We start from the raw sequence: 17,542 nt of genomic DNA on the forward strand, positions 1-17,542 counted from the left end.
AAGTTTCATATGATATTGCTTCTTGAAATGTGCAGCTCCACAGCTGCTAATGATGGTAGGGTTTGAAACACATATGTGATAACCCTTCTTTTGACTTAGAAAGTTAGACAAATAGTGCAATCCCCTCCTCCCTGCAAATGCTGCTCAGAAGAGTAGCTCCAACACCTAACGTGTAGAAGGGTGGAATGTTGTTGCTGAGGCATTCTGTCAAGGCTCCTAAGCTGTTACAGCTGCTCAGTGCTTCTGTCCTTGGAGCTCCGGTGTTATTAGCACTAGCAGAGACCGCAGCCTGCTAGCTCAGCAGACCTCAATGTTAATCAGAGAAAGACCACAGGCACAGTTTGGTGACAAAGGCACTGGGCCCTCAATGCACAGTCCTAATGACTCACACAACTTGCACAAGTACATTAACACATGAGTGCCCTGTGGCAAGGGGCGGCTCAGTCATCAGTGGGAGTTTCTGCTGTCCCCTCGGCCACACAAAGAATTAAGGCGAGGTACCCCGACATTTATAGACTGAGACAAACAAGTTACGTGCCACTATATGCTTTTCATGTCATCTGTTTGTTACCTCCCCTTGTACCTTGTTCCTGATATTTTGGACAAAACATTGCAAATCATTATTCTGTCAAACTATCTTACCTTGTACTAGATTGGGGTGTATTTGTACTAGCCTTCTGTAATGTATTTACATAACTATCTAGTGCCTAGTACTTCTTAGGAGTGCCTATGTTTTAGCAACACGAGCAGCAACTTTGCCAAGTTCACGTTCCGGACAGTCAATTTGTAAGCATCTGCTTTAATACATGACCTGACTTTGGTTCACAGCCTCTAGTTCAGGCCTCAGGCCTTGCACCAGGCCCAGTGCTCCAGGCTCTTCCTTTCTACTCCAATATGGTGTTTGAATATCTTTTAACTTTATTACAGCAAGGTAATCCAGTGTTATCAGCTATTTACGTTAAGCTTTGTGTGTACGTAGCAAGCTGTTTGCTTATTTTTTGAGCTCAACAGCATTAAAAAAAAGGGTTATTCCCCAAATAATCTATTAGAAGACCTGAATGAGTTTATAGTAAAAAATAGGAAACCAACCAAAAAACCAAAAGAAACAGATTTTCTCTACTCACAGTAAATGACAAAAAAGAAGAAAACAATGTCCCTTCATCGTATCTGGACAGTTTGGCCAGGACTCCTTCCAGAATGGTGACAAACTATTGAAAAGGAAAATATTTCAGTCACTTTTAAACATAGAGGGAGAGATTCTGATCTGATTTATAATAGGTTAAATCAGGATTCATGCCAACAAAAGCAAGGTTTACAATGATGTAAGTGAGAGCAGGACCAAGCTCAGATTGTCTATAACTGATAACCTGCGCTCTAAATTCAGGACTATTTCTTGCATAGCATTTATGCAGGGAATGAATGTCAAAAACTTTTTTGGCACTACGCAGCTTACCTCTAATGATATAAATCACCTAGATGATATTGGTTACCTTGTCTCCTTTCTAGGTAATGTTGGAGAGCTTGTGCTCCCTCTAGTGGGAGCCAATGAACACCCACTCCTAAGAGGGGAGGTCAGATGGCTCATGGACCCAGTGAGAGGGATCAAGGAGGTGCCATGTGGTCTGTCTTGCAGGAGACTCAGACTGGCATTTGTTGGGAGACTATGTTTAAAGATCTTCACACTGAGTAACAGTGATGGCTGACATCTGGGTTGCAATATTGTTCTCAGTTTGAAACTAGAGAACAAGCAGTTTGGACATGTACCCTACCTATCTATGTATTTGTCCTAGTACTTATCACCACGTTATTTCAGAGCTGAGAGATGAGCACATCTAAATTTAAACAGCTGACATATCAGACCACTCGCATTAAAAATCAATTTCCATACAAGTGAACATGATATTTTGGAATGTGTTTCTTGGCACCACAATGCCATAGACTGCCCCAACCAAGATCAGAACTCTGCTAGATGCTCCATATGCACATAGCGTCCCAAAGAGCTCATGACCTAAATATCAGAGGGGTAGCCGTGTTAGTCTGAATCTGTAAAAAGCAACTTGTTAAATGAGGCTCAACCTAGCCCCTACAAAAAAGAATACAATTTTATGAGCACAACTTTTTGCGTGCGTTTGGTGTGTCAATGGGACAGATGTCTTCATGGTCTATGCAGAGGGAAATCCTTCTCTCAGTATGTAATAGTGCCCCTTAGCGAGTGCAGTTTGTGTGCGTGACGGTGGGTGTCTGTGAACACAAGATGGTGGACACAAATCCATAGATGCTTCCTTAAAACTGTATTTTTTTGGCCCCATTTGTCAATCCTGCTCAATGGCGTATTGTATCCCAGGCAACTCCCAATCATCAGAGAGTCATGATGAAAGGAATGAGTGATGCATGATCTTTCCCGCGAGAAACAACAAGCCAATTCAACTTCTTAATGTGTCACATTTTAATGGAAATGCACATATAAAAAAAAGTGATGTTAACAGTGAATCATTTCACCTGAAGCCGAAGGTTACCTTTGCCACTAAGAGTGTTATCATTTCTTTGACGGTTTCTTCAATTAGTTCATCTATTTTTGAATGGTACTGGTGCTAAGAAAAAAAAAAAAAGAGAAAAGGCAGAGGTAAATATTAGCATTGATCAAGTGATGGAACTGTGATTATTAGGCTCTTCCCTTGGTTACAGAATTTGTAATAGTATCAGCTAAGAAACAAGCAGTTTATTACCCTCTGCTCCACTGATGTGGATAGTAATTACTTACATTTACACACGATTTTTAATTCAGGAGAATCTGATCGCACTTTTAAAGCACGAGCAAACCTCTGAAATATGCACGCAGCTCCACTTACACCAATAGGAGGCAGTGCTTAATTTGGTGCCGGGACTCAAGCAATTTTTTTACATTCATAACTGATGCAGCAAGCCCAGAGATGCCGGGGCTCTGAACCGCCAGGCCCAGAGATGCCGGGGCTCTGAACTGCCTGGCCCAGAAGTGCCGGGGCTCTGAACCGCCAAGCCCAGAGGTGCTGGGGCTGTGAACTACCCGGCCTAGAGGTGCCGGGGCTCTGAACTGCCCGGCCTGGAGGTGCTGGGGCTGTGAACCGCCAGGCCCAGAGGTGCTGGGGCTGTGAACCGCCAGGCCCAGAGGTGCCGGGGCTGTGAACCGCCAGGCCCAGAGGTGCCGGGGCTGTGAACCGCCAGGCCCAGAGGCGCCGGGGCTCTGAACTGCCAGGCCTAGAGGTGCTGGGGCTGTGAATTGCCAGACCTAGAGGTGCCGGGGCTCTGAACTGCCAGGCCTAGAGGTGCCGGGGCTGTGAACTGCGAGGCCCAGAGGTGCCGGGGCTGTGAACTGCCAGGCCCAGAGGTGCTGGGGCTGTGAATTGCCAGGCCTAGAGGTGCCGGGCTCTGAACTGCCCGGCCCAGAGGTGCCGGGCTCTGAACGGCCAGGCCCAGAGGTGCCAGGCTATGAACTGCTGATCCCGGAGGTGCCGGGGCTCGGACCTGGCACAGATTAAGCACTGATAGGAGCTAAATGTATGTGTCCAAGGGGGGACTTTGGCCCTTATATCCTATGTGTACAAATATAATAGTTGCTGCTTCTAGGGCTTTCTACAGTGTTGTACCATGTTAACTAATTCACTTTATAAAGGAACAATTTAACTGCCTATTGAAACACAGCCACCACTGGAATAGAATGTGGCAATTTTCCCAGGGCACAGCCACGCCCCGTTGGAGCTTCGGAAAGGCAGCGATGGCCTTCTGCGGAAGGAACGGTAAGGGTGACATTTTAAAGAATAGAGGCTGTAACTGGAATATCCAGAACCATTTGAGGAATGCCGCTGCACTTGCAGAAAGTGCTATAGAATCTGTTAGGCTCCGTTTCAGCAAAGCACTTTGGGTATGACCATACCCACTCTGGGACTGAGTTCCCAGCCTGGGTCCAGAGACGTGTGCTAGCGGGGTTTTGAGTTAGCACGCTAAGAATAGCTGTGTAGATGTTGCTTTGACATTGCAGCGCAGGCTGGAGCTTGGGCTCTGAAGCCAGGGGGTGCCTCAGGGTGTCTAAACAGCTATTTTTAGTGCACTAGTGCAAGCCCTGCTAGTGCAAATCAGCAGTGCAAATCATTCCCAGATGCAGTGGACACAGACCCTTTAGCATGTTTTCAGGTTCAGTGGCACAGAAACAAGTGCTTCAAGTTAAGCACTTATTTAAATGCTTGTTGTATTGATGCCTTTATGATCATAACATAATCAAGATCTGTGTTTCGTCTCATGCACCTCCACCAGCACAGTACCATTCTGCTAGTGCCATTCTGGATTCAGCATTGGTGCACTGGAAAGAGCGCCACCTATTGATGGACGAGCACCAGTCCTTGCAGCACCTAGGTTTTTCCACGGCACCTCCCGTCCAATACCAACCAGACCAAACCTCACTTAGCTTTTGAGCTCTGATATAACCACAGTTCAACGTGGTCTGGCTATAATAGGTATAAAACATTTTTGGCTAATGCAGAAAAACTTCAGTTAGAGGATTTAATTATCAAAAACCTACATATTCTTATTTTCAATGAATTGAAAAATATATATTTTCCAACATAAAACATTTGATTTTAAATAAGAAATTTAAAGTCGTGATCTTAGTCCCTATATGCATTGACACTTGTTTGCATTAATATTGTTTTAAAATGTTAACATCAAATTACATTGCAAGAGACCAATCTGCTATAAACACTAATCATGCTTTGGGGAAACAAAGACTATGAGGGCAATTCAAAGTGTTGGACACTGGTCCCATAACATTTACTAGGTAGTTTCTATCATTTTGAACTGCTCTATATTTTCTTTTGCAATAAAACAATAACATATGATTACAGGAACTTGGAAAAAAGAAAAAAAATGTAGGACACACTTACCCACTCTTTAGCAAACTTTCAGATGATTGGGGACAGAAATTAAGAGGAAGGTGCAGAAGACAGGAAAAAGAACACATGAAGATAAATAATAAATAACATAAAATTTTCAAAAAAAGGGGGACCTAATTCAATGGGGCCATGAAAAAAGCAGCAGCTTGCACAGAAACAATAAGCAATGGGAAATAAAATGTGAATAAAAACTCCTTTAACTGAAATACCAGAGAATACCTGTAATATTTATAGGAGGTAAAAGCGGGAGGTAAAAGGGGAGGGGAAATGATCTCACATAGAACATATACTGTACGTCTCCGATGAGAAAGTACAAGGACTTGTTTTCATTGTACTTGGAAGCCGGACAGCAACAATAAGTACAATTTTACAGCTGAGTTTCAAGGTAGGTGGACTGGAGTCGAGATGATCAGTGTTGGCACTGGACTAGGACAGGTGTGTCAAGTGGTGCAGCCTCCGACCTCCAAAATCTAGCACCTCTCACAAGCCAGATTAAGAAGTAATGGAGTGAGCATTTGGCTGAACCTTGTGGACAGACCAGGTAAAGATGAGAGCCCCAAATACCAGGGTGGGGCTTGCCCACTTCCATATGTGCAATTTAGTGACTGGGGCAATTTAGTGGCAAAAACTATTTTTGTATAAACAAACATTTGCTTCCTGAAGAATTTTTGTTTCAATGTCCTGCTTTGTGGGTCCAAAATCTGTATCAATGCCTTATAGTAACCATAGTTACATGACAAATATTCTTATGTATGTAGCTATATTTCATTTACTCATCAGAACCTATTTGGCAGTACTTTAAAATCTGGAGATCTCACACCAATCAGGAAAGGCAGCTGCAACTGCTGAGCTCAGGGGTGCACCCAGAGGAGCTGGGTTGAATCCAGAGGGTGCATCCCCCACCTCGGGCCAGGACCTGTATGAAGAGATGGTGAATAGGAATGGAATTCGGCATGTATCTGGAGAGGTAGCGTTTTCTCCATGTTCTCCTCCCGCTGACTGCATCTTCTATCAGTTGGGAAGTCCCGGAAACAGCGCAGAAGGCACCTGTGGAATGTGACAACTCCCACATGGGTGGGGAAGGCTCCACCCACGTCTGGGAGAGAGATTGGCCAGGTGCCATGTGGAGTGGAGAAAGCAGCGAGAGGACGATGAAGCTGGGAAGAGCAGCTGAGGGTCTGATGGAACACGGCAGTGGTGTGAGTCGGGATGGTGCAGGCAGAATAGGAGGTGGCTGAAAGGGAGTCTGACTGGGTGTTGGTGCTCGAGGTTGGGGGAAGGTGGTGAGAGGATGGTGAATTAAAGCCACAGTCAGCAGTAGTGTCTGCTTACCCCGGCCTGCTACATCTATAGGCTGGCAAGGGGGCGTCTGACCTAGCCCCCACTGATCTGTCCCAGACATCTCCCAAGTTTGACAGCCGTTTGAGAAACGGAATGCAGTGTGCATCAGATCTCGTCTGAGTAGGGGCGAGTGGCTGTCTGGCAGAAATGCTTCCAGCAGTAAGCAATGGCAGTATGAGACATAAGCAGAATCTGAGAAGTACTTCCCAGGCTTGCTGAGGCGGGGGTGCCATCTCCCTTGTTTGTTATCTTCAGAATTACTATTACTGCTCCGTTTCATTTTGGGGGGTGGAGACTTGTAAGTTTCTCCACCACTTTTCTGTGGGAACATACGCTCTCCTTTCTGCTGCAACTTCTCCCTGCGGGATCTCTGTATCTGCAGTAGCCACTACCATGTTTGCAGATATGGCGGATGACAGGTGGGATGCAGGCAGCGCTGCCGGGGAGTGGCATGCCAGTGAATGGAAGACATGTTGCAGGTAGTGTCTTCAGCACACCCTAATGGAAGCAACTTGGAGGACGTAACCCTTTTGAGTATTCACGTGCTACCAAGTAAGTGCAGAACAATGAAGCTTGTATCAAATGCTATAGTCACTTACAGAGCTATGTAATTTGGGCCCCATTTTGGAAAGCATGTGCACTAATTTATGAGCGTGATGATGTGCACACCTAACTCAACTCCAGTGTGTGCACAGAGAGTGGGATTACATGGGAAAATGCAAAGCAGGACTGGTCATGTGGGTGCTGGAGCTCACCAATGGACAAGCCGGGTGTGCACAGAAGTGCACATGGGCTTTTGAAGACATGGCCCATTGTAAATGGTGACGGGCTGAGTTTAAATCAAAGTTCTATCCACTCAATTTTAGGTCTTGCATATTAGCCCAAAAGACATGCTTCATTTGCCTCATTAGCATATTATTTTAGTGAAGGAGTTTTGTTTGCTGGAGGTGGGGGTGAAGTTTGTTGTTGTTCATTGTCATGGGATAAATCATGGGTTGATAAACAGTGTGAGTTTGGCCTAAAAACCTAACGGGCCAAATACCGACCTGATGTTAAGGTTTGGCTCCAGTGGAATTCCACTTACTTATGCCAGCTCTGAATCTGGCCTCCTATGTTCGGCCACAGGTGTGTGTAAAAAAATACAGTGTGAAAAGTACTGGCAAATATATTTTCAATTAAAAGCTTGTTTACAAAGCAAATAAGAAGTGCATGGAGAGCACTAACATGGAGCCCGAGAAGGTGAAAGAGGGGCCCTATACAGCAAAACATCCATCGCAGCTGCTGTCAGGAAGGGTCATGGCCTCCCCCAGCTGCTGTCCAGTGGTGGAGACGGCTCCTCATTCTGAACATAGGAGGCCAAATTCAGAGCTGGCATAAGTAAATGGAATTTCACTGGAGCCAAACCTTAACACCAGGTCGGTGTTTGGCCCGTTAGGTTTTTAGGCCAAACTCACACTGTTTATCAACCCCCTGGCCACAGCAGCCCCAATCCTGGGCCCTACCAGCTCTGCACATCCCAGCTCAGCTCAGGAGAGGGGAATGCTTTAAGCCACCTTTGTCCTCCATTGCTTCTGGGGATGCCATACTCCTGGCTGGTCTCCTGCTGTAAGATTGCCAGTGCCCCCAAGCGGGCATGATGGCAGCTGGGGGGCACAAAAAGGCTTTGGCCATGTGTCATCTTTCTCCTGGCCATGCTCCCTAAGCTGGCTGCAGGGAAGGGTGTATAAGAAGCTCTAAGTGCCTCTGGGGTTCATCCCATAGCAGGCAAGGTTGGATTTAGGGCTGCTTAGTGCTGGTCATGCAGCATGCAGTGGCTGCGGTCCAGTCCAGGCCTGGGGCTTCTGAAATACAATGCATTTCTGAGAAACCTGGCAAAAATGATTGGGAAATGTCACCTGCTTCATTTTTTGCATGTACTATATTGGCATATCTCTACTGCCAAAGCTCCTGCCTTACTGGCTTTCCCTACTTGAGATTCAATCCTGAAACTGAAGATGGACATCCATTTGACCCTCCCCTTGTAATAATTATCCAACTAGGAAAAGGTTGTGTTCTGGATCTGGCACAAAAGGATTTGCTTCTTTTGCAGAAGTCTGTTTCATACTCTACAGATCCTGATATTTCTTATGAGAATGCATCTGGTTTGAGGTTAAATAATTGATCTTTTTCATTCAATTTAACAAAAACTTTTGAGAGCATTAATCACAATTCGCTATTAGATAAATGAATAAAATCCACAATCCCTATACTAAAATTACTCCACTTGACTTCACGTGATGCATATTTTGCCTTGTCATGTAACAGATTGTGTGTATTCTGTATTTCTGTTAGGACCATCTGACCTTGGGTATTAAATAAAAACATACTAGACCAACTGAGAAACATTTAATACATAAATTTATACCCATTGATGTATTAAAAATTCAGAGGAAAAATAAATATTTAAGATGGTAAAGTATGTTTACCAAATGTTTTAACAGCTGCCTTTAGATATAAGGACATGGAAATGAGACGATGGGTATGTTTTCAATAGAGTAATACTTTTAAAATGCATCAAACAATTCATACGTCTGTAAGATAGTTTTAAAAGAAAGGGCTTGTAGGTAAAAATGCTAAAAGTTAGGTCAAAACATAGCTCAAAAGAGTTGGTCTGTCCTAGTGTGTGGCTTTCACTGTGATAAAAATTGATGGTATGTTTCCAAGCAGTGTCTACTTTGACTAGAGCTGGGAAAGCTATGACATTTGAACAATTAATTTGACAATTTTACCCCTCTTTTTGTTCATGAACAACCTGCCAATTGATCACAATTTGTATGAACTTGTTTGCTAGTTGTTGTTGGGTGAACATTGAACCTGAAGATTATTCATGAGCTGTTCATGGACAGAAATTCAACTCTGTGCAGGAGTTCAGCACAAAACCTTTGAACCACTTAAAGCCCTATTTTTAAGGAGTTAAGAAAGACTTAAGTGATGCAGAAACCTTATATGGCCATATGCATTGGGGTGAACTTCACCCACAGTTAGTTATAACAGGGTGTGAGGAGGCCAAATTGATATCTGGTTTCTGATTTGGGGGTTACATGCTTTTAGTCTATTTGATGACAATCTCTAAGTTTAGCTTAGAATTGGAATGGAATAGCTGGAGTAGCATTTCTGGACACAACAATTACAAACACACACACACTCTCTCTTTCTCATATTTTAATCTTTATCAACCTTTTCATCCTCCAAATATAAATGGTTCAACCCAGAGGTTCACCCAACTTCAAGAGGAGGGGAGGTAGCTCCCAAAATGGAGTGGTGTGAGCAGAGAAGGTCAAGGTGAGGGTAGGAACATTCATTAAAAAGAAGCAAAGCTCAAGAAGGGTGTATGAGTACTGCCGTCCTAAACAGTAACGTATGCGCTGATAATTTACATCTGATTTACAGGTCTATTAGTGCAGCTATTTGTTAAAAACATCCTAGCACGGCAACTGCTGTTTCACACCATCGTTATGTTATCTCCAAGCTACTATACCAAATACCTTCTTAAAGAAGCACACAAAGATTTCCAGAGACTTACGCTTGCTCTTGGCGCAACAGAGAATAGCTGAGTGGCTAAGTGGGATGAATGCAGGGCTTTCTGAAGATCTTAGATTTGTCTCAGGCCAAATGCAAAATGGGTCTGGTGGCCTCCATCATGCACTGACACATATAGTTCAAAGGAAACTGCCGTATTGAAGGATGTCTGAGGAAATATACACAACTCCCGCCAGCACTACTTCTGGATTTAGCCAATACTATCAGATCCTCGTGTTACTGGGTAACAGACTTGACCATTTTTATTAACATAACTAGCTGGCCCTGTAGTATCCCACGTACTGTGGGAGTCTGCCTGAGCTCAGAAATGTCACTCCTCCCACTAATTTAATTCACTAAGGTTTAGTGCTTGATTTGCAGTGTATCGAAGAGTAGATGAAGGTATTAGCATTGCAATGCTCACCCTCCTGGCTGATAGGAAGCAGACAACATGGCTGTTGTGGGGTTGAAGAACTGGGGGATAAAAGAGGAGATGGAGGGCAAGAATGGAGAAACAACCGGGGAGCGGAAATGTTGTGATTCCACCAACCAGCCTAATAGTCATGCCTTGGGCTGACGAGAGTCCATTTAGTACGTGCCCTAAATTGGATAGGTGGCTGAGGAAAGAAACTCAACAATCAAAAGCTTGAAACTCCTCTTCCCCCGAAAGAGACGGTCACAAACAAAACGTTACAACTGAAAACATAAAAAAATAAAGGACAATGGGCCTGACCCAAAGTCAAACTCCCACTGACTCGAATGAGCTTAAATCCTTAAAGAGGATTATAGACCAGAGTGAGATAAATAATTAAAAAGAACAAATAACTTGCAATGATTTATTATAAATTCCAAACATGTAAAGCTGTAGTGGAAGATCTTATCTAGGAGACACCCATTGGCAACAAGATAGGAGATCCAAGCAATAGTTCTGAATTGATTCGAGCTTGGCATATGAATATATAACTTGGCTTAAAGCCATTGGAGCACAATGATCATGATGATGCATTTAATCTAGCCCAATTTAGCGTCTTTCTACTTTGAATATTAAATACAGAATTTTCAAGCTGCAACAATGTCTCTACAAGGAACAAAATTGATCAGCAAGGGATCAAAACTGGATTGTTTTTGAAACCTTGAGTCATTAAGAACCTGGACAATTGGGATCATGAAACTTGCTGATTTCAGCCAATATTCAAGGAAGTCAAATCAGGTGGAATTCAAATATATTTTAGGAAGTTGTCTTTTTAACAAAACAAACAGTTTAATACTTTTGTTTACTTCCTGTTTGTCTACTCAAAATAGTCAGAGCTTATAAATTTGGTGACTACATGTAAATATCCAGCTTTTTGGCAAAGATACCTCTGGCTCCAAGGTGGTGTTAATGACTCAATAAACATATTCATCATGCATCAGCAGGCTTTAAAGGTGCCTTACACACACCACAATCCTTGCCAAGCATCACAACTAAATGACTGGAATTCTGAATGTCCATATCCATTAGATTTATTTGATGGAAAGACCCTGAATATTCATTGGCATACTCTATACGGAAGGCTAAAATCCCGAATTGTTAGAATGTTTCTGAAACTAGCAGAATAGGAGATGGGAAAATTCATTAAGTTTTCTCTCAATTATATAAAAAATAATTTGCATTTTTACCTCTTGGCCCATTTCCATACTGCAAAGTTTTGTTGATTGAGCTTTGGCGTCAACCATAACATTAAACATGGTGCATATTGACTGGGGGACTCGGAAATCTGTTGATCGACTGGTTTTTTGCAGCTTTACTTCAAATGCAATCCTGGTTCTATTAAAGAAAGTAGGAAAAGACCATTTCAGTTGGTGTTTAAGATACTGTAGCTAATAATATGTGGAACACGATGCTTAGTGAAAGAGAAAATTTAATGCTACCATAAATGGTAGAATACAATTATTTCAAATGTGTTTTACTAAAAATGATTTTCCAACTTAAAAAGAAACACTCTGTGCTACGGATAAAGTGTGTAACGGTCTCAGAGAAACCACGTCTTTCTCATACTTGGTAAGCAGTGTGATGAGATTACAAATAGAAGTGTTAAAAGTGTACACCTATAATTTGGACTGTTTGGGCTAATTTATATCTACAGTTGAAATGCAATCAAACAGTAAACGTAAACGTGATGAATTAAAGGAAATTCTGTCTATTGGTACACAATACTAAACACAAGTATCAAAGGGGTAGTCGTGTTAGTCTGGATCTGTAAAAGCAGCAAAGAGTCCTGTGGTACCTTATAGACTAACAGATGTATAATGTAATTTCCACTACATGCATCCGAAGAAGTGGGTATTCACCCACGAAAGCTCATGCTCCTATACGTCTGTTAGTCTATAAGGTGCCAAGGGACTCTTTGCTGCTAATACTAAACACAGATGATACAAACCTGTTAATTGCTTAACTGGAAGGCCACTGCTGGATTATTGCAATTCTATCTTTTCACAGTGTTATTGCTTGCCTGAATCTTTCTTTGATTTTACAAATGTTCCTAGATGTTGTTTCTTTGAAAAACAAACACATACGTACCAGGATACCTTTACAAAAAGTCAGTTGTAAAATAGTGCATGTGTGTAATTACACACACACAAATTCTGTTGTCCTTGCTAAATTTTACTCAGTTAAAATCTGAGTGGGAGTTACATTTTTTATTTCAATAAGAGTTTTGTCTGACTAATGACTGCAGGATTGGTTGACAATAATTTTAAAATACTTACAGGGCCATAAGGTGGCTCCAGTATTTCATATTGGGAATACTTTTAGCATAATGAGTAATGTCCCCTGATTCCTGAATTCTCTGAATGCAAAATGTTAGAGGGACTTTGTAGTGAAGGGCGTATTATATTCATTATTAGAAATACAACACAGAATCACATCATCAGTGGGCCTGTATCAACAAATTAATAGAGGAGCCTGGAATTAGAAACAAATAATATCAATTACACCTAATACTTCTGCCCTTTAAGGATCAGAAGGAGCTATGGAAGTGTAGGCTCATATCTATCAATGAAGCTCCTGATTGTAATCAGATCTGTAGGAGCACATGGCCGTACAGCTTGGCTTTGATAGCACAGTCCGGGTTTTGATAGGGGAGCGCAGTTCCCCCACACTGAGGTGCAGCCACTTGTGAAACATGGCAGCTGTTCAACAGTGCACGGCAAGAGTGATCTGTAGGTTAGAGGAAGAAGTGAAGAAAAATACCATGTCAAACTGGAACTGCTAGGGAAATACAGGTTGACAGAATGAGCCCAATTTACAACTGGTATAAGCAGGGAGCACAGCATCATTGGCTAACGCCAGCGGTGGATTGAGCCTGATGTAATTACCATTACCAGACGTTAGCCAGAGCACAGGGGTTAGCACCCTGATGTTGACGCTAGGTGATGGATTCTTTAAATGAGCAGGACCATGGTTTTATGTCTGCCTGGAAAGATGAGCACGATCAGGCCCACTTCTAAAGCATCATCATGAACTGTTCTCTAATTACAGTAAATGTATTTAATAGGGAAACTAAAGTGTATAACAGAAGTACTCTGAGGTACAGAATACCCCAAGCTACTCCCCAAGGTATAGCACTGGAAGGGCTAGTTATTTTAAAAGAAAGAGAAAAGAAATGTCACGGTCATGGAGCCGGGAGGCACACTGAATGGCCAATAAAGAGCGGAGCACTGTATTGCATGGACACATGCTGGTAGGTGAGCCAAGTCAAAGCAAAATCATGGAGAAGCAAGAGAAATCCAACCCAAGAAGAATCCTCTTTACTGCTAAAAGGACTGAGCCGCAAGCCAGCAGCTATCCTTCTTCAGGAATAATCCTACAATTTTTCTGTGGTGTAGAACCGCTAAACTCCTCTTAGGCTAGGTCTACACTACCCGCCTGAATCGGCGGGTAGAAATCGACCTCTCGGGGATCGATTTATCGCGTCCCGTGGGGACGCGACAATCGATCCCCGAATCGACGCTCTTACTCCACCAGCGGAGGTGGGAGTAAGCGCCGTCGACAGGAAGCCGCAGAAGTCGATTTTGCCGCCGTCCTCACAGCGGGGTAAGTCGGCTGCGATACGTCGAATTCAGCTACGCTATTCACGTAGCTGAATTTGCGTATCTTAAATCGACTCCCCGCTGTAGTGTAGATGTACCCCCAGTTATTTCCTTAGTCTAATATTTACAATTTACATAATGCTAACTAGAGGTTCAGACTGATGCATCTATTTTCAGTTTGCTCTTAGAGAACAGAGTCAGACAAAGGAAACAACTCAAGACACTCAGCATTTATATCAGACAATATACCGGCAGAGCAAGAAAGAGGAGCTTTTCTAATGCCACAGGTATCACAAGACCTTTAAAGAAGGCACAACGTAATTAACGAATCTTTATGACCTATTGTGCAGTTTGCATCTGCAGGACAATACAGAATAAGAGACTGCACTAAGTTGACAGTTAAATATGCCTTTTGGATGATCAGGAAGGAGACTTTATCAACACCCAAAGGTTTACATGTGAATGAAGATCTGTACCTCTGTGGGAACAGACCTTGCTGTGACTTGGGGGACAATGCTGGGAAACTGATACCGGCTGTGGGCATCTCACGTCTCCCTCTCTTTTCCCCTTTCCCTTGTTTGTTTTGCAATGGTGGGGAAGGTTGACCTTGCTGGCCTTCCTGCGACGTGGCAGTGGTGCAGGGAATTGGCAGCAAGAGCAAGGGTGGCCCTTGTACATATGGATGCAAATTGCCTCTCCCCAGGCTGGCAAGTGCTAAGAGAAGCTGTTGCTGAGAGCAGGGGCCATTCTCACTCCCTCGCTGGCTGCATGCAGTGCTTCCTACTCGCCCTCCCTTGGGGTCAGGAAAAGGGACCTTTTAATGGTGTTAATAGAAGGGAAGCTGGACATTGAGTTCTGGGGGATGACTAACTTCATGAGCTTGAGATTTTTCCAACTGGTCCTCACTCACAGGCTCAGGATGAATCTGATCACAGTATCGGGGACTGGGAAAGAGTTTTTGCCTGTCAGTGCACCGAGATGTTTTCTCTACCGCCTTCGCCCAGAACCTCCTGCAGCGAGATCTGGTTGGTACAGAAGAATGAAGCACTGATGCCCAAAGGCAGGTCCCACTTGGTTGCAGAAAGGGAAGTTGGCACCTTAGCCTGCAATGGCGCAGATCAGGATAAATTCCCTTGCACAATGCTACAAAGACTGGGGTGTTTGCTGTTCATGCAGGCAACTTGAAAGGGCCCTGGCCGAGCTCAGCTTGAGAAGGTAGAAGTTGCCAGAGCCACCTCCTGTAAAATGGCTGCACAGGGTTCAGAAGAGATGTGCTGAAAATGGTGGGAGGAACAGCCAAGAACATGGAGGAGGGCCTTACTTCCATATGCTGTGGGGGAGGGGCTTGTTGTGCACAGAGGAATGATGTTCCTCCCAGAGGCTGGGATAGTTTGGGGGCTGTAGCATGGGAAAATGCATCTCTTTGGTGTCCATGACAGGATGGCTCTCCTCAAGTTTTAACATTACCTGGCATTGCAGGGCTCATTGGCTGCCAGATAACCCGCAGTGGGAGTTACTGTATTTCAATAAAAGCTGTGGGCTTTGGCCTTTAATCCAATTATCTGTACGCTGTGTTTTATTTCACAGCAGCAAAGCCACCCTATAACCGCCATTTGTTCTGAGTTCCAATTTCTGAGCCCAAATGTCTGCACTTCGCGGATGGGGAGGTTGTGGATCCAAACGGCCAGGAATCAGAGAACATTACAACACATGCTTGCACTTGCAGTGCAGCCAGACAACGGTGGCACAAAGCCACCTGCACATACCTGCTGAGGTTTTCATCTGCCTCTACCTGTTCTTTTGCCATTTGCTTTTCTCAGGCCAGAGGAGGCGAAGTTCATTTCTTTCCCCCCACCCCCATCACCTCCTTCTGAAACCAACCAACCAAACAGAAACAGTGGTGGGTAACGGGACAATATAGCCTGGATGTTTCCTTACCAAAATGACTGCTGTTAACATATCCTTTAAGGTGTACGCTGTGCTTCAGAGGCTGGGCAGGAGCATATCAAATGAGGTGGCATTGGCGGTAATGACATTTTTCAATCAAAGGCAGCTGGAAAGCCTGACTGGTTCTCTGAATGGCACAGTCTCCTTTGTCGGTCACCCATGTGGGTGCTGAGATAGCACACAGGGCTACTCCTACAGCATTCAACAATCCTGCGCCCTAATGTGTCACCCAAACCTGACCCCAGAGGAGGCGCACAATAAACAACAGCAGAGAAAGGCTGAAGTAAGCGGGGGGGTTTGTTGCCTTATTGGAAATAGGCATTGACTAGAGCCTACATTGAAAAGATGTTGCCTTTTAGAGGTCAATAATTTGCAGAGATAAAAAGTGTGCTACCACCAAGCCTGTCTTGGCTGGAAATAAATTAGGGCTTAAAAAGATAATGGCTGAAGTCAAGCTGAAAGGTAAAGTATGGCCCCCTCTTTTCCAATAAGATAGGGCAACCCCCCCGCCCCCAACAATTTCTCGTGATCTGCTACTAGAGGCCCTTCCAGTTCCATTGCTCAGACGTACCTCTTAACACAAGACTCGATCATGTCACTTGCCATAAGTTTTAGACGCTGTTCTAGGTGCTTTCCAAATTCTTCCTCGGGCCAATGTAAATCCCGAATGAAGGTCTGCAGGGCATCAAGTTTCCAAAACAGATCTTCAGAGGTTCCTGATCCATTGCTGGCAGGGTAAAATGAAAACAGAAGTCATCCCCGGGACCCTGCTATGGGAAACCTGATGAGGAGACCAGTCTTGTACAAGTTGAGGGCATACAGTGGCTTAATACACAGAACAATGCTGGGTAATCTCCATCATCAGGCTTTTGAGTTTTACCATACATTTGCCTAGTCTACCTTGCTGTTATAACTCACAAATCTTTCCAGACCAGATGATAAGACAAAATTATGAATTACGCACATTAACTGGAAAAAGTGTGTATGGTAAAAATCAGCCTTAGCTAATAACCACATTGACATATGTGATTATTCAAAATTAAGGCTCAAATTTGTAGTAGAAAACCCTTGACTGACAATAACTACAGTACATGAATGTATGCAGTTATTCAAATGTAGGGTTTCATGCATTTTTTTCCTTCAAATGATATATTTTTAATTTTTTCCCCAACATTTACCAGGTAAAGGACAGTGCTAACAAGTGGTGAGCGAGGACACACCTTATCTCTTGAACAGCTGGAAAAAAATCAGGGTAAGTCAATTGAACTAAGAACACTAGACATCTCATGTGAAAGAGTTTTGGTTAGGTTGACTACTCCACATCTCACAGATCAGCCTCTTGCGAAGGCATCTACAGGACAACAGATTTCTTTTTTTTTTTAATTTCTATTTTTTTGCAATGTCTTTGGTCTGTTGCAAAAGTCTGAATTCTTTCCAAAGTGCATAGTCTTACCCACTCCTCTGCACAGATGGGACGCTTCGGGCTCGTTGTGTATAGCTACTTTGGTTCTTTTCAACTATAATTGTGTCTAAAACCTCCACTTACAGAATAAAATACAGGCCTTGATTGTGTTTTGTTGGTGCAGAAAAATTTATCTATAACCCTTTTTTCTCTCTCTCTCTTTTTCATGACAATTACCAAGAGATCTTCAAGAGTTTTAACCCCCTCCTCGCATACCACTAATGCTAACACAGTAATTGAT

General features: G+C 43.5%; 1 protein-coding gene across 21 annotated transcripts in view; it reads right to left on the bottom strand.

The window, feature by feature from the left end:
• The window catches only part of CADPS (calcium dependent secretion activator), a 354,315-nt gene that overhangs the window by 44,717 nt on the left and 292,056 nt on the right, over window positions 1-17,542 (bottom strand). For all 21 annotated transcript variants that reach the window (XM_065550658.1, XM_065550667.1, XM_065550661.1 and 18 more), the window contains 4 exons: window positions 16,411-16,566; window positions 11,481-11,628; window positions 2,517-2,591; window positions 1,125-1,208 (listed from right to left, as the gene is read on the bottom strand). In XM_065550658.1, the coding sequence (XP_065406730.1) occupies window positions 1,125-1,208; window positions 2,517-2,591; window positions 11,481-11,628; window positions 16,411-16,566 (463 nt within the window). The remainder of the gene's footprint in view (window positions 1-1,124; window positions 1,209-2,516; window positions 2,592-11,480; window positions 11,629-16,410; window positions 16,567-17,542) is intronic.

This window comes from Chrysemys picta, chromosome 7 (genome assembly GCF_011386835.1).
Source record: "Chrysemys picta bellii isolate R12L10 chromosome 7, ASM1138683v2, whole genome shotgun sequence".
Lineage (NCBI taxonomy): Eukaryota > Metazoa > Chordata > Testudines > Emydidae > Chrysemys > Chrysemys picta.